The sequence below is a fragment of the Anabrus simplex genome, chromosome 1, assembly GCF_040414725.1.
Source record: "Anabrus simplex isolate iqAnaSimp1 chromosome 1, ASM4041472v1, whole genome shotgun sequence".
NCBI lineage: Eukaryota > Metazoa > Arthropoda > Insecta > Orthoptera > Tettigoniidae > Anabrus > Anabrus simplex.
The window spans coordinates 1355205214-1355230810 of record NC_090265.1 but is presented as its reverse complement, the minus strand read 5'-3'; the positions used below and the strand labels follow the sequence as shown (position 1 = coordinate 1355230810).

The window sequence follows — 25597 nt, the reverse complement described above, 5'->3', positions numbered from 1 at the left end:
AGGGAGTGTTTGACTGTCTACTGTATTACACTCTCTTTCGACTTCCCCTCTCGGCAGTAGCTTGTGCATCGCTTTGCCTATTGTCCTATACAGTATTTATCTCTGTTCGTGATACGCATGATTGGTTGAGTCGTAGTTCTGGCATTACCTGTGTGTGCACAGGACCGTATACCGTCACAGGTAATACGGTATAACGGTACACAGCAACAAACTTCTCGTCGATGCCAATAGCCATTTGCCCATTCGCACTAAATTACGGTACATGTTATTATTATTATTATTATTATTATTATTATTATTATTATTATTATTATTATTATTATTATTATTACCATCATATAGTTTTAAGGAGGGAGAAGCTGCGTGGCCCGGGCCACGCAGCTGTAAGTTTGCATTCGGGAAATAGTGGTTTCGAACTCTACTGTTGGCAGCCCTGAAAGTAGTTTTCCATGTTTTGTTATTTTCACACCTTAATTAAGGCCACGGCCGCTTCCTTCCCGCTCAGCCCTTTCCTATTCCGTCGTCGCCATATGACCTATCTTTGTCGGTGCGACGTAAAGCAAATAGTAAAAATGTATAGTTTTGAAAGGATTCAACAACAACTAATTGTACATCTGCTGCCGACACAAGGCTGACGAATTTAAGCACCTTCAATTACAACCTGCGTCAACCAGGATATAATTTATCAACTTTGTCTCAGAAGGACAGTGCTGTACCATATGAGCCACTCATCCCGGCAATAGCTCTCACTTAGCAATGAGAATGTCTCATATCGTATATGTTCAGCCAGGCTTGCTTATTACTGTGTATTGTCCTCATATTTTTCTTTTATTCACCAGGACGTTATACATACAGTAGCAGTATGCTATAAAGAAACAGCACCAGATGAGCTCATGAATACCCTAAGAGCTTTTCAGAAACTGGAATGAGGCATCAGAATAACTACGACATACTTTGTACATGGTTATGTACACTGGGTCTGAATGGATTAGCCATGGTTGTGACATTAAGAATGTGATCCAGAGTTCAAGAAAGATCTCAAGCTGTTAAGCCGACAAGTCCTGATTTCAGTGATGGCATGGGAATTCACTTTTAAGAGAATGAATGTAACTGAAAAAAGAGGCTTTGAAAACTGGAGTCACTGGATTAATATCCTTCTGCATTAAATAAGACAAGTTGATGTTAATACCGGATTTCATTACAACAGACGAGAAACATAACGCTGACTGTGGACTAGAACAGATAAATCACAGAACAGAAAACTATTAATTATATTTATATTACTAACTATAGTACCCGTCCTTGCCCGGATTAGTTTTTAAATGTTTACCTTTAAGATCTTTATTACCTGATAATTATGAGTGAGGTGAAATTTTATAGAAATCCTTTCTCAGAAGTTGATTGATATTTTACGATCTAATATGTAATTTTGGTGTTATTCAGATGTATTTGATTTCAAGTTTCAGATTATTTAATTTTCGAGTAAAACTTCGTCCTTGTGGAAGCTCGAATTGACTGGGACGTATTTTATTCTTTCAGAAAAATAGTAAGTGATAACTATATGTTTACTAGTCGCGATACAGATATGATGTAGGTACACGAGTTCAACTGTCATTGAAACTGCCACGTATCAGCCTTTCGACCCCGAAAGCAGCTGATTCAACACAAATCTCGGTCATTTTAGAATATTTATTTTAAGCCCCTCTAAGCACCCCGTCTCAATGGGAGCTGAACGTGGACTGAACGATATCCACAGCGACACAGTGAATCTCAGCGACAAATATACAATGGATTCGACATTAATATAGGTTATTTTCCATTATTTTTACATGCCATCCCCTCCCATTCCACATCCTTAGCGGGGGTTGGGATGTTTCACCTGATTTTTTTCCAGATGGTAAGTCACACATGCATCAAGTTTCGTTGACATCTATTCTGGAACACACTCACGTACATCCATAATATCGGTTAATTTTACATTCATTTTCACCCCTTCTCAACCCCCATTCTGATTGCGGCTGAACTATGACATAACTAGCATCCAGAGTGTCACAGATAAAGTCAGTGACTTGGTAAATTATGGATTCCACATTCATATCAGTTGTTTTCATTTATTTTTATATTTCAGCCCCTCCCTTAGGAGTGCTGGGGATAATTTACCCCAACAGTCATATGCGTACCAAGTTTAGTTGAGAGCTACTATTGAACATACACACATACTGCACATCCGTAATATAGGTAAATTTGAACATTTTCCTTTCACCCTTTTCAACCCCCATGTCGATGGGGACCGAACTTGGACTTAAAAGCACAACCGAATTCTCATTATTCACCCCAGAGACCCAAATAATGATGGATTCTACAATAATATTTGTCGTTTTCTATTACTTTTATACTTCACCCCTTTCCAAAGCCGCCCGTACGGGTGTCTTACCTCACAGGTTTTCCCAAGTAGAAAGTCCTATATGTACCAAGTTTTACGAGAGCAATGCTGCGACATACACATTTATATCCAAAATTTTGATCATTTTGGACACGTTCTTTCTCACTCCATCTCACCCTCTCATGCTGCTCGGGGCTGAAATTAGGCCCAAAATACGTTCGGAGTATCGCTATTCATCTTATTTACCCGAAAGTATACATTCTGCATTAACATTGGACGTGTTATTGGTTTCTTCTATTACCCTTGTCCACCGCCCCTCCCTCTAAAATTTTTTTCCCACACGAAGTCATATGTGTGGCAAGTTTTGTTGATAGCTGTCTGAAACATACATTGGTAATCTCAGTTATTTAGGATATTTTCTTGTTCACTTTTTCTCGCCCCCAATCCGCTGGCCAATAGCAAATAAACTTCGAGTAAAACATTATCTGCAGTGTCACTATTCATCTGAGCGTCACCAAAAACAATGGATTTGACACTAATATTGATAACTTTTTCGATAATTATTCTTGTCAACCCACACCCTGGAGGTGCAAGGCGTGTGTCATACCCCCACATCACATTTTACCAGATGTTAAGTAATATGTGTAGCAAGTTAGGTTGAGATCTCTTCTGGAACATACACACATTATAGCCATATTTCATAATAAGGCACATTCTTTTCATATCTTGTCACCCCTCATGCCGATGGGGCATGCAAATGGACTTTAAGTGACACACGGAATGTTACTATTCAACTGCGCAACGTAAACATCTATGTATTAGTCATTAATACTGGTTGTTTTCGATTATTTTTAAGTTTTAACCCTCTCCTGGTTGTGCAAGAGAAGCCCTACCACAACAGTCATTTTTCCAGGTAGTAAGTTGTATGTGTACCAATTTTGTATGAGGACTATACTGGATGAAACACACCTACATCCGTAATTTCGGTCATTTTGAACATTTTTTTCACCCCTTCTCATTCCCATGCCGATGAGGGCTGAACATGGACTTCAAGGACATCCGGAGTGTCATTATTCACATCAGCGACCACGAAAATATGGATTGAATATTAATATTTGTCTTTTACTTTTTTACATTTCACTCCTTTTAATATAATTTGTATAATTCAGCCCCACTTTTAAGGATTCTAGGACTATCTTACCCCCATAGTAATTTATTCTAGAACGTAAGTCATATGTGTACCAAGTTTGGTTGAGAGGCATGCTGGCACACACATACGTCCATAAACTCGGTCACTTTATCATTCCTTTTTTCACCCCTCTCGTCCCTCCGCCGAATGGTACTGAACTTTGCCTTAAACGGCATATAGAGTTTCACAGTTCATCTCAGCGACCCAGAAAACTATGGATTCGACACAGATATCGGTCGTTTTCGATTATATTTACATTTCACCCCTACACTAAAGCCCCCCCACAGTGAAATGAAATGGAAATATCATGTGGCTTTTAGTGCCGGGAGTGTCCGAGGACATGTTCGGCTGGCCAGATGCATGTCTTTGTATTTGACTTTTTTTAAAATTCGGAGTGTCACTATTCATCTCAGCGACCACGAAAGCTATGGATTCGACATTACTCTCGATTATTTTAAAATCATACCCACTTCACTCCCACCCCTAAGTGTGCTAAGGATTTCTCACCTCCACATGGTCAGTCTCCTGACAGTATGTTATAAATGTACCAAGTTTGGTTCTAATCGTTCAAGTAGCCCTGAAAATTATAGATTTGACATTATTATTGGTCGTTTTTAGTTTTAATTTATATTTCACTACCTCCCCTAGGTATTCTAGGGGTGTCTTGTCCCCACAGAATTTTCTACAGACAGTAAGTAATATTTGTACCAAATTTAGTTGACAGCTTTGTTGGAAAATAAACACATACATCCATAATCTCAATCATTTCAGTCACCCTTTCTCGCCCCCTATGCCAAAGGGGGTTGAAGATCGACTTTAAAAATCCGGAGTATTACTATTCATCTTAGCGACCCCGAAAAATGTGAATTCGACACTATTTCATATTATTTTTATACCTCACCCCCGCTCCTAAGAGCGCTAGGTTTGTCTTACCCGAACGCGGTTAGTCTTCTTATGGTAAGTCATATGTGTTCCAAGTTTGGTTGAAATCGCTCAGTCACCGAGCTCGATAGCTGCAGTCGCTTAAGTGCGGCCAGTATCCAGTATTCGGGAGATAGTAGGTTCGAACCCCACTGTCGGCAGCCCTGAAAATGGTTTTCCGTGGTTTCCCATTTTCACACCAGGCGAATGCTGGGTTGTTGTTGTTGTTGTTGTTGTTGTTAGTCGTTTAGTCGCTTTCGACTCTCCGTGACCCCATAGATCAAAGTGCGCCATTTCTTCCTGTCGTATACTATTTTCCGAAGTCTTTCTAAATTGAGAGCCGTGGTTTGCTTGATGTCATCAATCCACCTCATCCGTTGTCGCCCTCTTCTCCTGTTACCATCAGTCTTCCCCAGCATTAAGGTCTTTTCCAGTGAATCATGTTTTCTCATAATATGACCGAAGTAATTTAGATTTTGCCTGAGTATTTGACCTTCCAGTGAACAGCCTGGGTTGATTTCCTGTAATATGGACTTATTAGATCTCTTCGCAGTCCACGGAACTCTAAGGAGTTTTCTCCAACACCATAGTTCAAATGCGTCTATTCTTCGGCGCTCAGACTTTTTTACTGTCCAGGTTTCGCTTCCGTACATTGCTACTGGGAAGACCATAGCCTTCACTATACGAATCTTCGTTCTTAAAGTTACGTCTCTACTCTTGAAAACGTTATCAAGGTTGGCCATTGCCTTCCTCCCAAGGAGCAAGCGTCTCTTAATTTCATGGTTGCAATCGCCATCAGCAGTTATTTTGGAGCCCAAGTAGATGAAACTAGGAACAACCTCCATTGTTTCACCATTTATATGTCAGGAGGTGATAGGTTTAGTTGCCATGATCTTTGTTTTCTTGACATTCAACCATAGTCCAGCTTTTGCACTTTCTTCATTCACCTTCATTAGTAGATACTTAAGTTGTTCTTCACTTTCTGCCAACAGGGTGGTGTCATCAGCATATCTAATGTTATTTATATGTATCCTACCAATTTTAGCTCCAGTTTCTGTTTCATCTAATTTGGCATTCCTCATCACATACTCTGCATATAAGTTGAATAAGTAAGGTGACAATATGCAGCCTTGAAATCAACTTTTCTCAATCTTGACCCATTCAGTTGTTCCATATAGGGTTCTCACCGTAGCTTCCTGATCATAGTAGAGATTTCTCATAAGGCAAATAAGATGACCTGGTACTCCCATAGTCTTGAGTACTTGCCACAATTTATTGTGATCGATACAGTCAAAGGCTTGAGCGTAGTCAATAAAGCATAAGTATTGGTCTTTCTGGAATTCTCTTGCTCTCTCCATAATCCAGCGAATATTAGCAATTTGATCTCTGGTTCCTCTGCCTTTGCGGAAACCGGCTTGTTCTTCAGGTAGTTCTCGATCTATATACTGCCGAAGCCTATTTTGTAGGATCTTGAGCATAACCTTACTAGCATGCGATATAAGTGCGATTGTTCGGTAGTTTGAACATTCTTTAGCGCTGCCCTTCTTTGGAATTGGTATGAACACTGAGTTTTTCCAATCTTTTGGCCACTGCTGGGTTTTCCATATTTGCTGACATATTGAATGTAGCACTTTCACAGCATCCTCTCCTAGGATTTTGAACAGTTCTGCTGGGATTCCATCGTAACCACTTGCCTTATTGTTTGCAATACTTTCTAGGACCCACTTGACCTCACTTTCTAAGATATCTGGTTCTGGCTCTGACAACAGAGTAACTTCATCATCAGCAGTATTCCCATTTTTCCTATACAAATTGCCTACATATTCCCTCCACCTTTATTTAATCTCCTCTGCTTCAGTAAGATCTTTTCCATTTTTATCTTTTATCATTCCAATTTTCGCCTGGAATTTCCCTCTGATGTCTCCAATTCTTATGTAAAGATCTCTTGTCTTACCCAGTCTGTTATTTTCCTCAACTTACTTGCACTGTTCATTCAAAAAGGCATTCTTATCTCTTCCAGCTAGTTTCTGAAACTCTGCATTTAATTTAGATATTTTCGATCTTTCCCCTTTGATTTTTGCATTCCTTCTTTCTTCTGCTATTTGTAGTGCTTCACCCGATAACCATTTGGCCTTCTTCTTGTTCTTTTTCTTGGGAATATGCTTTTCAGCTGTCTCCTTAACAACATAACGTACTTCTGACCATAGCTCTTCTGGAACTCTATCTCTTAAATCTAATCCATTAAATCTGTTTCTAACCTCTACTGTATATTCAAGAGGTATGCTATTTAGGTCATATCTGCTTGATGGTTTGACTCTGTCAATCCTCTTTAATTTGAGCCGGAATTTGGAAATTAAGAGCTCGTGATCTGATCCACAATCAGCCCCAGGCCTTGTTTTGGATGACTGTACAGCACTCCTCCACCTTTGACTACAGAGTATGTAGTCGATCTGATTCCGACATTTACCATCTGGCGAGGTCCGGGTGTATAGACGTCGTTTGGGCAATTGAAACAGTGTGTTGGTAATGACCAGTGAGTTGTCTTGACAGAAATCTAGGAGTCTCTGTCCAACTTCATTTGTTGTACCAAGGCCAAATTTTCCCGTTACTCCATCTACAGTTTGATTTCCTACTTTGGCATTCCAGTCGCCAATAATGAAGACGACATCCTTCTTTGGTGTTAACTGTAGCAATTCTCTTAAGTATTCATAAAACTGGTCAATATCTTCCTCCTCAGCTTCTGTGGTTGGTGCGTAAATTTGTATGACTGTGATGTTAAAAGGTTGGCCTTGAAAACGTACAGACATCATTCTATCAGTTTTAAAATTGCACCCCATTATAGTGTTACGCACCCTGTTGCTAACTATGAGGGCAACTCCATTTTTCCTTTGGTTTTCATGTCCAGAATAGTAGACCATGTACTCATCTGTAGCAGATTCACCAATACCAATCCATCTCACTTCGCTTATTCCCAGTATATCGATGCCCACTCTCTTCATTTCTCGTTTGACTATATCCAGCTTTCCTTGATACATGGATCTTACATTCCAAGTTCCAAGTTCCTAAACAGTACTGTTCCTTGCAGCATCGCACATTTCTTGAGGCTTCTCTCAACGTAGTTCCCCCCGGAGATCCGACTGGGGAACTTGAAACTCCGGAATATTTTGAATTGAGCAAAGCCATGGGGTTTTCTTGGGAAAATTACAGTGGTGGTTTCCCGTTGCCTTCCACTGTCCTCCACTCCTGTTGGCTCACTGGCCCAGTTTCCCGCTGGGGTTGTAAACCCAACCTTCCACTGGGTTGCTCAGCTTAACAGGGGCACCACGCGTAGGTAGGATTTAGAGAATTGAGGTGTGAGAGGCTATTCATCTTAGCGACCCCGAAAACTATGGATTCGACATTATTTTCGATCATTTATTATCTCACTTCCCCATCGCTTCCACCCGAAAGGGGCTGTACCTTAATTAAGGCCACGGCCGCTTCTTTCCCAATCCTAGCCCTTCCCTGTTCCATCGTCGCCATAAGACCTATCTGTGTTGGTGCGACGGAAAGCAACTAGGAAAAAAAAAAGAAATCGCTCAGTAGTCCTGAAAACTTTCGATTCGACACTAATATCGGACGTTTTTAGTTATATTTCACTCCCTTCCCTGGGCGTTCTAGGGGTTGTTGCCCACACAGCAATTTTTACAGATAGTAAGCGATATTTGTACCAAAGTAAGTTGACAACTATGCTGGAAAATACACACATATATACATCAATGTTCCAGGTCATTTTGGTCATTTTATTTTTTCACCCTTTCTCACCCTCTAAGCCAAAGGGGATTTAACTTGGACTTCAAAATATTCGGGAATGTCACAATTCATCTCAGCGTTCTCGAAAACTATGCATTCGACACTATTTTCGATTAGTTTATATATCTCTCCCCCCTCGCCTTCCAACGCAAAGGGAGCTGAACATGGAATTTTAAAAATTTCAGAGTGTCGCTATTCATCTTAGCAACCCCGAAAACTATGGATTCGACATTATTTTCGATCATTTATTATCTCACTTCCCCATCGCTTCCACCCGAAAGGGGCTGTACCTTAATTAAGGCCACGGCCGCTTCTTTCCCAATCCTAGCCCTTCCCTGTTCCATCGTCGCCATAAGACCTATCTGTGTTGGTGCGACGGAAAGCAACTAGCAAAAAAAAAAAAAAAAAAAAAAAAAAAGAGAAATCGCTCAGTAGTCCTGAAAACTTTCGATTCGACACTAATATCGGACGTTTTTAGTTATATTTCACTTCCTTCCCTGGGCGTTCTAGGGGTTGTTGCCCACACAGCAATTTTTACAGATAGTAAGCGATATTTGTACCAAAGTAAGTTGACAACTATGCTGGAAAATACACACATATATACATCAATGTTCCAGGTCATTTTGGTCATTTTATTTTTTCACCCTTTCTCACCCTCTAAGCCAAAGGGGATTTAACTTGGACTTCAAAATATTCGGGAATGTCACAATTCATCTCAGCGTTCTCGAAAACTATGCATTCGACACTATTTTCGATTAGTTTATATATCTCTCCCCCCTCGCCTTCCAACGCAAAGGGAGCTGAACATGGAATTTTAAAAAATTCAGAGTGTCGCTATTCATCTTAGCAACCCCGAAAACTATGGATTCGACATTATTTTCGGTCATTTATTATCTCACTTCCCCATCGCTTCCACCCGAAAGGGGCTGAACGTGGACTAAAAAACAGAGTGTTTCTCTTCATCTCAGCGATCCCGAAAACTGTGCATTCGACATTATTTTCGATTATTCTTATACCGAACCCCCTGACCCCCACCTCTAAGGGTGCTAGGTATGGCTTTCCCCCACAGTGCTCGTCTCCAGATAGAAAGTGCTAAGTGTATTGTTCGGTGATCAGAAGAATGCACATGGCCGGTGAGGCACGGGGTGAAAGAGTTTACACCAGTAGAGCCAGTGGTGTAATCGTTACCTTAGCAACCCCGCTACTACCCAGGCGCCTTTACATTTACCTTTATTAAGGTACATTTTTCTAGAAGCGACTCCAGTTATAATCGCTCCGTGATAGTCGTTCAGCGATCATCGTTCAGCGATCATCGCGTGTTGAAAAATGATAACACGCAAACTCAGAAGAGGAGTCCTCCACGATGATCGCTGAGTGACTATCGCGGAGCTATTGTCACTGGAGTTGCTTCTAGCAAAATTTACCTTTACTGGCAGCTCTTCGCTCTTGTCAGTTGTATTCCAGCTATTGCTACTGCGTTTTACTGCGTTCGTTCCTATTCCTTTCTCGGTTGTTGCCATTTACCCGTTGTTATTGTTCTTGCTCTTCATTTCTCTAGTTATTTCTGTGTAACTGTTTGTAAAGACTGCATAATGTCTGTCGTATGCAAGAAGGGAAAGGCAATTCACAGTGAAGCTAGAGAAGAGATCAGGAATAGTATAAACCAATGTGATGGGGAAGCTACGACTTGGTAACAGAGAGTAACTTGCGGGCTGAATACCGTTGAAGTCCACGTTCAGACTCCATTGACCCGGGAGGCTGAATGAGGTTTAAAAATAAACAGTCTAAAACGACAGAGATTAGTGTTGAATCCACTGCATTTGAGGTCACAAGGCTGATTGGTGACAGTCTGAAAGACAGTTGAAATCGTGTTGATCATAGGCCTATGCATAGTGCGACGGATGAATACATGTAGTTATCACTTACTATTTTTTTAAATGATACTTCCCAGTAAATTTGAGCTTCCACAAGGATAAAGTTTTACTCGAAATTTAGATAATCTAAAACTTGAAATCAAACACATCTAAATAACTCTAAAAACTGCATAATAGATGGTAAAAATAAATATCCCCAAAATAAATTCTATAAATATTAATTTCACTCATAACTAACTGGTAATATTAATCTTAAAATAAACATTCAAAAACCAACCGGGCAACACTGGGTACTACAGCTAGTATATACATACACACACTCCCGGAAAAGAGGAAAGAGAACACCTTGACACAAATGAATAAGGCCTGCCATATTTTCACAGAACACTGCGAGAGGGTAGTGCTTGCGATGATCAAACGCGCAGGACTCTGGACACATGAGGAACCGCGTTATCAGCCGTGGAATGTTGCAAACTGCACAACAGTTGGTCACAGTCAGAGCCAGTGCCAGCCAGTTTGTCTTGGCATACGGAGCTCTACCTGTGTCTGGAATATTGTTAGGATGCCGCGACAGCGGGCACGTGGACCGTTTGTGTAATAGACGGGGTCTGAACAAGGGTGTATAGTGGGCATGCGAGAGGCCAGGTAGTCGTACCGCAGAACTGAACAACACGTGGGGCGAGAGATCTCCTCAGAGTATCGATGTTATGACCAGTGGTGTGGATGATCATTGAGGAGAATTGAACTACGCACGGTACATCCAAACCCTCATTAAACCCGCCGTGCTTCCGTTCATGCACCAACAACGCGATGTGCTTTTTTAACAGGACACTGCTCATTCACATGTATCCCAGGCCACCCAAAGTGCTTTCCAACGTGAACGTCAACTACACTGGCTAGCGCGGTCCTCAGATCTGTCCCCCTCCCCCCCGTTGAGTGTATTTGGGACCGGATGAAACGTCATCTTGCGCGGTCCGCACAACCGGCAGGATATCTGACCCAACTAAGGCACCAGTTGGAAACTGCATGGCAGGCCATTCCGCAAGACTACATTATTCAACACTACGGTCGTCTCCATGTGCGCAGGTGTGCACCAATATCTGGAGTGTATAAGACAGAGGAACACAGAGCCAACACCCGACATCATAGTGTGGAGAGCCACATCCTACACTCACCGTTCTACTCTGGTGATCGTCGAGGGAGCATTGAACAGTGCACGCTGCATCCAAACCATCATTCAATCCGTTGTGCTACCTTTCATGTACCAACAAGACGTCGTGCTTTTCTGAAAGGACAGTGCTCATTCACATGAATCCCATGCCACCCAACGTGCTTTCCAAGGTTTACGTCAACTACCCTGGCCATCACGATACCCAGATCTGTTCCCCCATGTTTGGGACCGGATGAAACGCCATCTTGCTCGGACTGCACAACTGGCAGGAAATCTAGCCCAACTGAGGCACCAGGTGGAAAATGCATGGCAGGCCATTCCGCAATACTACATTAGTCAACTTTACGACCGTCTCCATGGGAGAATTGCAGCCTGTATTGCTGAAAAAGGAGGCTATATACGGTACCAGCGCTAATTTTGCACACGCCCTCTCGACTGCCGGTGTGATCGTGCGTTGTATACGTCCTCAAGTATGTGTCAGTGAAATATTCCTAGTGTTCTGTTTTCATTTTCCCGGAATGTAGATTATAACAGAACCTTGTGCTCACAAACAGATGCGTATTTAGAAACTTGTTTCAGAGAACTAGGGATATCACGAATAATTTGACTTTGATTTAATATTTTACTCTACTTTCAGTGATTTACGTATATTTTAAATCCGTAGTAGTGTTAACCGTGCCGGGATTGCGGTATTGGGGTAGCGTGCCTGTCCTGGATTCGATTCACGGCCAGAATCTGAGGGCTCTTTCGAGGTCCATTCAGCCTAAGTGATTAAAATTGAGGATCTATCTTACGGTGAGATGGCGCCCATGGTCTAGATAGCCAAGAATGACGGCCGAGAGTATTCGTCTTGCCAACCACACGACACCTCGTAATCTGCAGGCATTAAAGTTAAGCAGCGAACGCTTGGTAGGCTAAGGCCCATCGGGGCTGTTGTGTCATGGGATTTTGGTTAGTAGTATTAAACTTAATTTAGCAAGTTAGGTAATAGGATATATGAATCACTACGGAATGAGCATTGTTTGTTAGTATTATCATTATTATACCTAGTTAGATTTAATAATAATTTGCTGCATGCCTCTTGACATAATTTTTTATTAATATAAAATGCTACCAATATTCTCAACTGGTTGAGATATCTTTCTGTTAACAGATCCTCACAACTGACCACATTCATGACGATCACAAAAACGAAAGGAAGATCCAACTCGATTCCAGATCACTGTAAGTTATCAGTAGAAGAATTTACACTGACTGACAGAGCAAATGCAACACCAAGAAGGAGTGGTCAGAACTTTATGCCAATTGCAGGGTAGACTGACGTCACTGAGGTATGCTCATGATGTGAAATGCGCCGCTGTGCTGCGCACGTAGCGAACGATAAATGGGACACGGCGTTGGCGAATGGCCCACTTCGTACCGTGATTTCTCAGCCGACAGTCATTGTAGAACGTGTTGTCGTGTGCCACAGGACACGTGTATAGCTAAGAATGCCAGGCCGCCGTCAACGGAGGCATTTCCAGCAGACAGACGACTTTACGAGGGGTATGGTGATCGGGCTGAGAAAGGCAGGTTGGTCGCTTCGTCAAATCGCAGCCGATACTTATAGGGATGTGTCCACGGTGCAGCGCCTGTGGCGAAGATGGTTGGCGCAGGGACATGTGGCACGTGCGAGGGGTCCAGGCGCAGCCCGAGTTACGTCAGCACGCGAGGATCGGCGCATCCGCCGCCAAGCGGTGGCAGCCCCGCACGCCACGTCAACCGCCATTCTTCAGCATGTGCAAGACACCCTGGCTGTTCCAATATCGACCAGAACAATTTCCCGTCGATTGGTTGAAGGAGGCCTGCACTCCCGGCGTCCGCTCAGAAGACTACCATTGACTCCACAGCATAGACGTGCACGCCTGGCATGGTGCCGGGCTAGAGCGACTTGGATGAGGGAATGGCGGAACGTCGTGTTCTCCGATGAGTCACGCTTCTGTTCTGTCAGTGATAGTCACCGCAGACGAGTGTGGCGTCGGCGTGGAGAAAGGTCAAATCCGGCAGTAACTGTGGAGCGCCCTACCGCTAGACAACGCGGCATCATGGTTTGGGGCGCTATTGCGTATGATTCCACGTCACCTCTAGTGCGTATTCAAGGCACGTTAAATGCCCACCGCTACGTGCAGCATGTGCTGCAGCCGGTGGCACTCCCGTACCTTCAGGGGCTGCCCAATGCTCTGTTTCAGCAGGATAATGCCCGCCCACACACTGCTCGCATCTCCCAACAGGCTCTACGAGGTGTACAGATGCTTCCGTGGCCAGCGTACTCTCCGGATCTCTCACCAATCGAACACGTGTGGGATCTCATTGGACGCCGTTTGCAAACTCTGCCCCAGCCTCGTACGGACGACCAACTGTGGCAAATGGTTGACAGAGAATGGAGAACCATCCCTCAGGACACCATCCGCACTCTTATTGACTCTGTACCTCGACGTGTTTCTGCGTGCATCGCCGCTCGCGGTGGTCCTACATCCTACTGAGTCGATGCAGTGCGCATTGTCTAACCTGCATATCGGTTTGAAATAAACATCAATTATTCGTCCGTGCCGTCTCTGTTTTTTCCCCAACTTTCATCCCTTTAGAACCACTCCTTCTTGGTGTTGCATTTGCTCTGTCAGTCAGTGTATATTTGTATGATTATCAAAATATCACATTTGATCAGATAATGATTTCTACCCCTAACATGTAGTAGAGGTCGAAATAATGTATACATTTATGGTAAAAGCTCATAAATGCATTTTTGAATGTTTTAACCTTTCCATTTTCAGCTATCGATATGCTCTTACATAAATCATTTTCTTCTAGGTGTTCATAATTTTTGTGTTAAGTAGACCCCTATAGTTTACGTCTCAAGTTCTCTGTATTTTATAATTACCTAGGCAGTAGTGTTTGTTTGCCTCATTTCTATGTAACGACTGTTCTTACCGATGCTTAATCTTATCCTATGCAGAAATAAATTAGGAATTATGTCTCTTGTTGACTAATTGTAATGCTCAAGTTCTTATAACTCCTGAAGGCAATACTGAACTGTATGGATTCTAAATACATTTTAGATCAGACAAGGTAACATTCCAATGTGCCGGAATACTAAGAAAGGAATATACGGGGATTATTATTATTATTATTATTATTATTATTATTATTATTATTATTATTATTATTATTGGAACCAATCATGTCCCTCCATAAAATTCTTAAATAAATTTTATTTTATTGAAGTATTATAAAATTCCTTCCAAGATCAAACGTACGCAAGTAAAAATGTAAACTTTCAAAATTAGTACTAAATTGAATTTTCTTCTCAGAAGAATGAACCTTAATGCACCTCACTGTAGGAATGTATGTTTGCATGACGTATTTATGCACACCTACAGTATATGTATAAGGTTCATTTTTTTTATTTTGCTTTACGTCGCACCGACACAGATAGGTCTTATGGTGACGATGGGAGAGGAAAGGCCTAGGAAGTGGAAGGAAGCGGCAGTGGCCTTAATTAAGGTACAGCCGCGGCATTTGCCTGGTGTGAAAATGGGAACCACGGAAAACCATCTTTAGGGCTGCCGACAGTGGGGTTCGAACCCACTATCTCCCGATTACTGGAAAGGTTCATTTTACTCAACACACTAACGTAGGAGAATGAACCAAACGGAAACTGTTCTAATGGACTGTATATCCATATGTGGCTGGAAGGAAAATAATAGGTAAGAAAAGTGTTGTCAGATACCCGGTATTACTAGCGCAGCGACGAATTGTATGTACTATTTGGTGCGATGATATTTTGGAGGCATACCCAAACTATTAGTGATGCAAGTACCACATATTTTGCATACAATATTTTTCTATTTTAATTTGGGGTATCGAATACTTTTACAGTCGTGTTGGTTAACAATAATTTCTTTTTGACAATTCTTAAATTTTGATTCACTTCGTTTTTCAGATATTAATTTCGTTTGACCTCAATGTTGTGGCTACAGACCATACTCTCAATCTGTACTACGTCATTAATTCAGATATTCTGAGGTAAGCTTCTAAGAAACAAACAAAACCGAATTATAGCTGAAATATTTATATTCAATTCAACTGGACAGCAATTCCGTTCTGAAGAGCTTTGAACATTAACATTTTTAATGCACAAGGTAACTTATAACTGAGGGATATTTTCGTTTACGTAACAATTTTTGAATTTTTTTGTAATTATTTTTATTAAATTATATGAAAAGAACAAAACTTCTAGGAAATTCTGTGCAACATGATTTAACATCTCTAGATATATTTGTGGGACTAAAAATAATTCTAGTGCATAACATGCAGGCTGAAAGTGTAAGCATTTATATCATAAATCAACCTCAAATTTGAAGTTTTGTTAAAGTTTATATTGTAATTGATATTATGTTAAAGTTTAGTAACAGACACTCAAATTTGTCGTATCTCTGTGATATATTTAGAGAGTGTGTAATCTGTAAGTGGCGTGCGAGGTTGAGATTTAGATGCTACTCTAGAGGTGTACAAGGAGTGGGGTGGGTTGTATCAACACTCACCTCCAACTATGGCCACGTGATTGCCTGAAGACCCATGAGGGGACCCCGTGTATATTTTAATTTCTGAAAGTGTAACAAGAACACAATTACTATGTTATCTAGCAAGAAATACAGGGTAGTGCAGACTAAGCTATGTGGGGTTTGGGTGTGAGTACATGTGATGATATGCAAAACAACATTTAGAGAGACATAATTATCACAAGTAAAAAAGTGAAATTATTAAATACAAGGAACATAATATATCTTATGAAAATGAACATAACAAATGTATGCGAGAAAATGATGCATGTCAAAGTCGCACTTCGAAAATTCAGTGTGAGTTATAACACAATAAAACTGAATTAGAAGTGAAATTAAATATATCTGAAAAATGCAATTTTAAAAACACTAAAATTAATTAAGGAGTTTAAATAATTTCGTCGGGTATTTGGAGCGTTTTAAGTTATAGAGTACATATTTTCTTATTTATCCTTGGGAATAACGTGATTATATATTCATTTCCGCCAAAATAGTTTGCTTGTCATATTTCTTAATTTTAAAACCGTCCTGTCAGTTCACATACCTATAAATGACTGTTACTAATCAGCACCTATATAATTAATCAAACATTTATCAGCATATAGAGGAAACATTCAAGACGATACTTGGATGTTAACATAAGACAGTAACTCACAATTTCCTTCTAATTCAATGATGGACAGTATGATATACGGAATGAAATGAAATGGCGTATGGCATTTAGTGCCGAGAGTGTCCAACAACTTGTTCGGCTTGCCGGGTGCAGGCCTTTTGATTTGACACCCGTAGGCAACCTGCGCGTTGTGATGAGGATGAAATGATGATGAAGACGACACATACACCGAGGCCCCGTGGCAGTGAAATTAACTAATGATGGTTAACCATTTATCCTTGGAGCCGGACATGACATAGGAATTTATTTACAATGAACCATATTAACTCATTTCACTAACGCACAATGTATTATAACTAAGGTATCGGATAATTGAATGCATTAGAAACTTCTCCATCCCTCTTTTACAAGTTATAGACGAGTTATTCCGATATTTAAGAAAATCTATTTAGGGCCCAAACTAATTTAAATGAACAGCTTCGATCGTTTGTTAATTTTCACACCTGAATTATGTTAACATTGTAAACACATCGTTTTTTAGCATTGTTCAATTGTCCCCATGAATTTCGGCCTGGAGATGGTAACATTTATTTCGTGATCTACAAGACAAACCTTCGCTATCGTTGTGGTGGGTTTCCTCTGAATATAATGAGTATTTTCTCTTCTTTGTTTTAATTTAAAATGAAACACTTGATTCAAAATTCCAAATCAAATATGCTTTATTTCCTGTATTTGTATGATATATGAAAATGGGACCTATATCGTGCTCAGGTACAGACCTGTATATATGGCAGGTTAAATGTTCATAATATACATGCTACTTTTGAACCAAACCATACCCTGTTGTGCAAGAGCTCCAAAGGACTATGGCCTACCAAGTGTCTGCTGCTCAGTCCTAAGGCCTACAGATTACGAAGTGTCGTATGGTCGGCACAACGAATCTTTTCGGCCGTAGACCGGGATGCTATTTCTGAAACCAATAAAATTTCCTCTAACGAATACAAAACTTCCTTAGCTAAGTAATGTTATAGTTTCAATTACGTCGTGAATACATAGTGATATATTACCCCATCACATCACATCACATCACATTTTAGTTAAAAGGTTTGGAGAAAGATCTGTGATTAATTCAAATATTCGGCATGTTTTCATTATTCGCAGGCCACTACCGCATACCCATTGCTCTCGGAATGAAAGTCTTGGAAGGATATAACTATTGAGTATAAGGTGAGAATTTAGTCCCTTTGGAACAATCGGAATAAAATATCTTCTCTGCTAATTCAATGTCGCTCACACATACATAGAGTTTCAATGTTTCTGAGACAGGAATGGGCTGGAATTAGAAATGATGGTGATAGTGGTTTTAATTATGATGTTGTTGTTTGAGTCATCTGTCTGTATACTGGTTCGATTCAGTCCTTAATGCCACCCTATCCTGTGCTAAACTTTTCATTTCTACACAGCTACATCCCACATCTATTCAAATCTGTTTGTCATATTCATGCCAACATTAACTTCAAAATATAATTGAACAAGTACTGGGTGTCTTAAGATGTGTTCTATCATTCTATCTCTTATTTGGGTCAAATTTACCAAAACGTTATACTCTCACCTATTCGATACAGAATCTCTACATTCGTGATTTGATATAGTCATCTCACCTTCATCATTATTCTCTATCACCATATTTCCAAAGTTTCTATTTTCCTTCCTGAACTAGTTATTGTACATGTTTCACTTCCGTACAATTCCACGCTTCAGACGAAAGGATTTAAATGCATCTTTCCAATTCCTATGTTCGATGTAAGCAAATTGCATTTCTTAACAGAGACCTTCCTTGTTTGTGCTAATCTGTACTTTATGTTCTTACTTCTACCATTTTAGTTATTCCACAAGTAACAATACTCATCTACTTTCTTTAAGACGTACTTTTTAGTATATATTCCAAGTATTTTCCCCATGTGGAAATAGGGCCGTGATGGTTGTTATATTTTCAGAGGAAGTACAATTGGACAACCATACCTCTTACCAATAATCAAGCGAGAAATTGATCAAGGAAGTTGGCTGCGCTGTTCAGGTGGCGTAGCGGTGAGCTTGAATTCGAGAGATGGTGAGTTCGAATCCCACCGTCGATAACCCTGAAGATGATTTTCTATTGTTTTACATTTCACAGCATCAAATACTGTGGATGTACCTTAATTTATTTCATCGCTGCTACCTTTCAAATTGTAGCCCTTTTCCTTACTTTTATAGCCGAAACCTTTGCATGTGATGTTAAGCCAGTAGCTAAATCAGAGGAGAAAGTGAAAAATATATTTCCCTTGTATGAATAAGAGTATCAGCAAAAGAAGCTAAAGGAATCGACGGGTGTAAAAATTGAAGACTCCGTAAGCCTGAGCCTTACTTAATAAGAATGTGCTTTGAATCAACCATCCCCACCCTCCGAAGATAAGCGCGTAGTACCTTATTATCCATACTTTGTTCCTACGTCATTTGTAAGCAATTGAATAGAAACTTCCGAACCCAATAGCCATTATGCGATAAACGCAATCGCATGAAGTATTTAATAATAATAATAGTCATCATCACTTGGTCTTAGCTACCATGGACAGTAATTTTGATTTGGTGCCGTTTCACTCTACCAGATAGCAGAGTACGCAATGAAGAGAAAGAAAAGCACAAATGTATCTCTACTAAGCGATGTATGACTGAGATTTATTTACCATCGCAGGGGTAAAAACAAAGTATATATATTGAACCCATCATCGAAGGAGAATGAGGCATTTGTATAACTCTGGGTGGCCAGGATGTTGTAAAAAACCGATCGATATTCAGATCCATCTTCTCCAATATTTACGGGGATGACCTTGACACGTGCCGGGTGGACTAAACCAGATGGGCTCCAGTGGGATTATTTTCGGAAATATTTAAACGCTGGTGGCAAATCTGAAGCTCAAAATTCAATGACGGATAGAGGATAATCGGGCGACATTTTTTGGAATAAAGCCATTATTTTTAATGAAAATTACAATGAAATTTTTACACATGCTTGATGTGACCAGCGGAGTGATTTAACCGCCAAGAGAGGAACGTTGTGTGACTGTTGCTATGGATCTTTCAGGCTGGAGCTGTATAACTTCACCAATTTAAATAATAAAATTTAATGCCTGGAATCTTACAAACATTTGTGTGGAAAATTCCAAGTAATCAGGCCTTCCTTGGTACCCGCCAGTCATGTCAGCAAACGACGAAGAGCCCGTAATCTACCCTGAGATACAAGAATCTACTGAGATATGCCGCCGACTTAGCAAAGATAAAATTTGATGGCTATATGACTAATGAAAGGGTTCAATATACCGACATCCTAGTACATGGGGTACCGAATGGATTTTCTTCCACCCTTGAAACATCTGACTACTTTGTGAGATTTAAAACCGCGATCTTGGGATCAAGAGGCTGACACTCTATCACTGATCCACAGAGGAGCTAACTATTTTATTACAGTCACAAAGCATACATTTGCTATAATGTTATATTTAGGCAATGGCTTAAAGAAAGGAGTAATGTTTTTTTTTTGCTACTTGCTTTACGTCGCACCGACACAGACAGGTCTTATGGCGACGATGGGACGGGGAAGGGCTGGGAGTGGGAAGGAAGCGGTCGTGGCCTTAATTAAGGTACAGCCCCAGCATTTGCCTGGTGTAAAAATGGGAAACCGCGGAAAACCATCTTCAGGGCTGCCAACAGTGGGGTTAGAACCTACTATTTCCCGAATACTGGATACTGGCCGCACTTAAGCGACTGCAGCTATCGAGCTCGGTGAGTAATGGTTTACTAACGCCTCGCAGAGTAATTCATACTTAAATTGATTTCTTCCCAGATATGTTATCTCAAAAATATAAGTACTCTGTCACCTCTACTGCTCAATACACTCTCTCTGACTTGGCTAGTTTCTATAAATCCGGGCCAAATATACTAGATTGTTTGATTCTCCAAATTCTGTTCATTTTTATGTTCCATTTTATCCGGAATTATTTTATACTTTACAATGTTGACATGCCTGTTATAATAAGGTGCTAATATGGGTGGAAATCAGCACTATTTATGTTGAAAGCACTATTCGCCCGACGAAGAAGGCACTCAATTTGTGGATGGTAAATGCTTGCGATTTGAACCCGCATCTGCTCAGTTGTCCCCTTGATCCTGATTAAATTCCATCACATCCCTCATGTGAGAAACTCATAGTTTGTTCAAGATAATTTTCAGAACAAATAGAGGGATTGGTGTGAATCTAACCTAACTACAAATACTAAAATTTTCAGAAGGGGACGAATGACAAGCTTTAAGTAAAAATTGATATACCTCACCTAGATAGAAGAAAATGTATTATTTCCTTAAAAACCGAAATATCATATGTATAGGAAATATTCCTTTCCATTTTTTTCTTTCTTTCAAAAATCGTACGTTCCAATTGTCTTCCTACCCATTATATTCCTTATGACTGGTGACGCCTCCCAGCCACATAGGTTATTTATGCGCAGTCCATCAGAATAATATCTGTTGTGTTTATTTTCCTATCCAGATGTGTAAAGAAAAATGAACCTTAAATTCATTATGTGCCTTTGATGGCGGGACATTATGTTTACACTGCGCTATGTCTTCTGGTATGGGCTAGAGCTATTTTGTTACTTTCATTGACTTATCTCAGTCTTATCCTTGGCTTTGACATTATGAAAGGGGCTGAGGTATGAGTTGCTCATAGGGTCAGCTGATGCATGCATTTCAGTGAGCTTCGCAGACTGATATGTAATAGCAAATCCTGGCTCGGTGAGGAAATTAACGGGAAACTACATCGCTCCTCATTTCCCTAGTACGCCTCTTCAGTGATACCTAGGCAATCTATGACAGCTGATGGTGGAGCTGTTTGAGAAGCCAACCAGCCTTAGGGCTGAAGACTGAACATACATACAAATACATTATACTGAGAGAGTACGTAAATTCTCCACACAAACAACATCACTACAATACAGTGTGGTAAGGTCCATTTTCCTTTACACTTTAGCAAGTGAAAATGAACACAACGAAACTTATTCTAATGGACTGCATAAAATTATGAGGCTGGGAGGCGTGACCAGTCTTAAGGAATGTAATGGGTAGGAAGAGCATTGGGACATATGAAGATTTAAAAGAAAGCCATCGACATTTAGAATGTTCTTTGACTTTGAACAAAAGTAAAGCCATTAATGATCACTGAGCTCATTAAAACGGCCGAATAAAAATAATTTACATTAAGTTTTGTCCGTCTCTACAAAGAAATACAAGTTTTCTGAACTATGTTCTTCACCACTATCACTACTATCTTTCTCATCTGCTTGATTCTGACTTTAATTGAAATGTGAAAGTGATGGTATTGGGTACATACTTTCTAATATATGCCGAAGTCTTATTCACAACAAAATTCTTAAGAGGAAATGCACCATCATATTTTGTAAATCTGCTTGTGTTACGAGATTGTTCGGAACTGAGTTACAATCTTTTATCACCAAGTAGAAGAATACAATAACTTTCAAATGATATAAAACCCTAAAAGTGGTAGTCACGTTAGTTTCACTCTAAGCCCCTGAAGTATTTCAATATTATAATTCCCTGGGGAAACCTAGAATTGAACCCGAATATTACTGTATACATTGGGGGAACGAAGGATGCCATTATTCGTACTGATTAACAAATTCCACGCTTACGATCCGTAAAGTAATGTTTCTTTCTCTGGAAATTAATCAATTCAGCGTAGTAGAAGCCCATTTAAAGGGGAACATCGCTTGTACCAGACTGTACTAGAGTGAGATATTAGCATCAATTTCCTCCGAGAATTTTGAATGATAACGTGGGAAATGAAATGGCAGAGCTTTGCAGACAACTGGAGTACATTATAGAATGGGAACTGAAATTCGAAACTGAGATAGGAGAATGTTTAATGAGCTCCTAACTGTTTCAAGACATTTACATGCTCCGTTATCATGTGAAAGTCGTGAAACGCAAGGCCAGCAGTAAAGGGAACGCGGTCACGAACCAGACAGGCACTAATGAATGTGAAAACGCTGCATGTACAACAATCCGGCAGCTAACGATCCACGTAGCTCTCTCATTCGCCAGGTGTTTATTGTCCATGGAGTCCACTGCGCATCCATTCACGCAGCATTTAATTTCGTGAATTTTGTGAATTATGAATTTACACTGTTCTTCGAGACATTAATAATAAAACATATTTTTAAATAATATAAAAATCTTATGAAATTTATTTCATTTCCTGGGTAACTACGAAACAGTTCGGTCACGCCTTCTTCCCAGTCACTGTAAGCTGATATCTAAGATATCTCAAATGAAACAAACTCATTTCAGTTGATTGTTAGTAATATTAGGGAATATTTTTGGAATTAACTTTAAACAGTGCAGTGCAGCATGGCCTACAGAAGATTGTTCGGGATCTCTGGTGACGAGTTTGAAGGCCGCTGGTGGTGCTGTTATCAACTTTAGCCCGTCAAAACGGAGAGCGTTGATTCCCGTCGCTACTGAGAACGTGTCTGTAGAGTTTCGTGACATTAGCTGAAACGATGCCAAAGCGGATTGACCCTTACTGGGAGAGCTACATGGCAGCCCTTTCCGATGCTATTCGGCAATACGAGGAATGTGCAAGAAGCGTTATTTATTGATATCAAGAGACAAAAATAAAGAAATAAATCTAACATTGTATAAAGAATGCAGGGAGTTTCATGATCATCGCTGGATATTGCTACAATGGCTAGTTAACAATTATTGTACTCCCGTCCGCCTCTGTAGCGTAACGGTTAGTGTTATTGGCTGCCGTCCTCGGGGGCCCGCGTTCGATTGCCGGTACTGCCAGAAATTTAACAATGGCAGGAGGGCTGGTATGTGGTTGAAATGGTACATGTAGCTCACCTCCAATGGGGGTGTGCTTGAAGAAATCTGCACCACCTCGGGATGAGGACACGAGTTTACTTTATTGTACTGCCCCCAATTACAAGGGGTGTGCTCTATTGGGGATATTAAAAAGTATATTCCAGATAGCTGACTTAAGACGGAGACCATGGTAATCATCACTTCTTTGGTTATCGTTTCAAGTAATTTACTTATGGTGTTTTTTGAACCGCGAACTGTTAACGGAAGTGCCACATATAATTCTATAAACTTGACCGAGTCGGCTGTGTGCTGCGCATTGTGCAGACGTCAGCTTGCATTAGAGAACTGTTAGGTTCCGAGACTGCCCTGAAGGTGCTTCCCCTTGGTTTCCTACTTCGCACCCGCTGTACCTTAACCCGATCATTGCGAAACTAGCAAGTGTTACTTTGTCAAAGTCATACATAAACCAAAAAGATTTTCAAGGTTTGAATTTAAAACCGAGTGTTCAAAGAGGTTAGGTGTTATAGAAGTATTATTCCTTTCTCCATATTTGGAATGTAAACGGATGTTATTTGTTCTAAGTTGGAGTATGAGATCATTCTCACCTTCCTCCCAAAACGGCGCCTCGACGCTCATCTCTTCCTAACGATGAAACTAAACATTCCTTAGGAAATTTGAAGAAGAACTCCTCGACATTGAATATACTGAATAAATGATTAGCGATATTTAACAACAACAACAATAAACTTCATTCTTGAATTAATACTCAAAAAAAAATTAGCGGAAGCTTCAGCTGTAAAAGTACTTCTTCCTCGGAAAAAAAACTGGCCCCGGTGTATCGCCGTGTATCATAACATGGCAGTCAATCGGTTAATTAAGTTCACAACTGCTACCGTATCACCCCTAGCCCTTTCCTTTCCTAGTATCGCTCTAACCCTTTATGTCGTAATGCTACTCTAAAAAACCACTAACAAATACACTCCCACTTGCTCAGTACCATTTATATGTTTAAAGATAGACATACAATTTGTACCGTGCTAATACGAAGAATGAAGTAAAATTCCTGATGCAAATTATAATTTCTCATTACTGTGTATCTCTAAATATTTACTTTAGGGGAGTGCATCAGTGATTACAATGAATATTCTGTGCAGCCCAGAGCAAACAGACGGAACTCGAACGCTCCGAGTAGGAATGTAAATACGACTGTATGAAGGGAGAAGTCTGCTCATCTAATTCTGGATACGAGCAACTTGATGTAAAATAACAAGAAATCTCAGAGAATTTGTCGCTTTAAAGGATAACAATGTCCTAGTTTCTCGCCCTTACATCAGCAGACACAGAACAACAGTCGATATGTTGTTGCACTCAACGGAAGTCAGAAACCAAGAGACAGGGGATACTTTTTATTTTCATCCGGTAAAGAATTTAATTCTGGAATGAAGTAGGTACATCATTCGTTAAGAATTTGGTTTATAGCATTTACCAACATATGTTTGTTAAAATCTTCAGCCCGGAGGCCGGTTGGATCATCAAAAGAACCATCAAACATGTCATCGAAGAACCACTGAAATAATAAATTTTATTTATTCTGGCAAAGCTAGGAATGTACTCCCTTTCTTACACTTAACCAGTTTTAACCTAGAACACTTACTAATAACTACTGATGACAGGAATATGTATACAATGTTAACAATAATAAGAGTAACAGTATTACACGTAAAACATTTAAATCATAGGGGAGATAAAATATAAACGGGATTTTATTTTTTATTTAAATTCATTTATTGAAAAACACAAGACAGTTGAAATTTATTTTTCCACATACTCCTGCTTTGTAAATGCATTGGTGCCAGCGTATCGGAAACTTTTTGATGCCTTCATCGTAAAAGGAACAAGGTCGCGTCACCAGCCAGTTGCGCACGAAGCCTTCAACACTCTCGTTATCTTCACATCGTTGCCTTCCTAGAGCTCCTTTAAGCGGTCCGAACGAATGGAAATTGCAAGGCGATAAGTCCGGGCTGTAAGGAGGATGATCAAGTATAGTCCAATGCATCTCCTGTAGCTTAGAGACAGTTAGAACTGTAGTATTGGGCTGCGTATTGTCCTGGAAGAGGATGACCTATCGAATCGGTTGT

General features: G+C 40.3%; 1 protein-coding gene across 1 annotated transcript in view; it reads right to left on the bottom strand.

Annotated features, from left to right (window-relative positions):
• The window catches only part of LOC136859000 (lachesin-like), a 1149967-nt gene that overhangs the window by 63521 nt on the left and 1060849 nt on the right, over positions 1-25597 (bottom strand). Inside the window, exon 7 of the mRNA XM_068225763.1 lies at positions 15911-15973. Coding sequence (XP_068081864.1) covers positions 15911-15973 — 63 coding nt within the window. The remainder of the gene's footprint in view (positions 1-15910; positions 15974-25597) is intronic.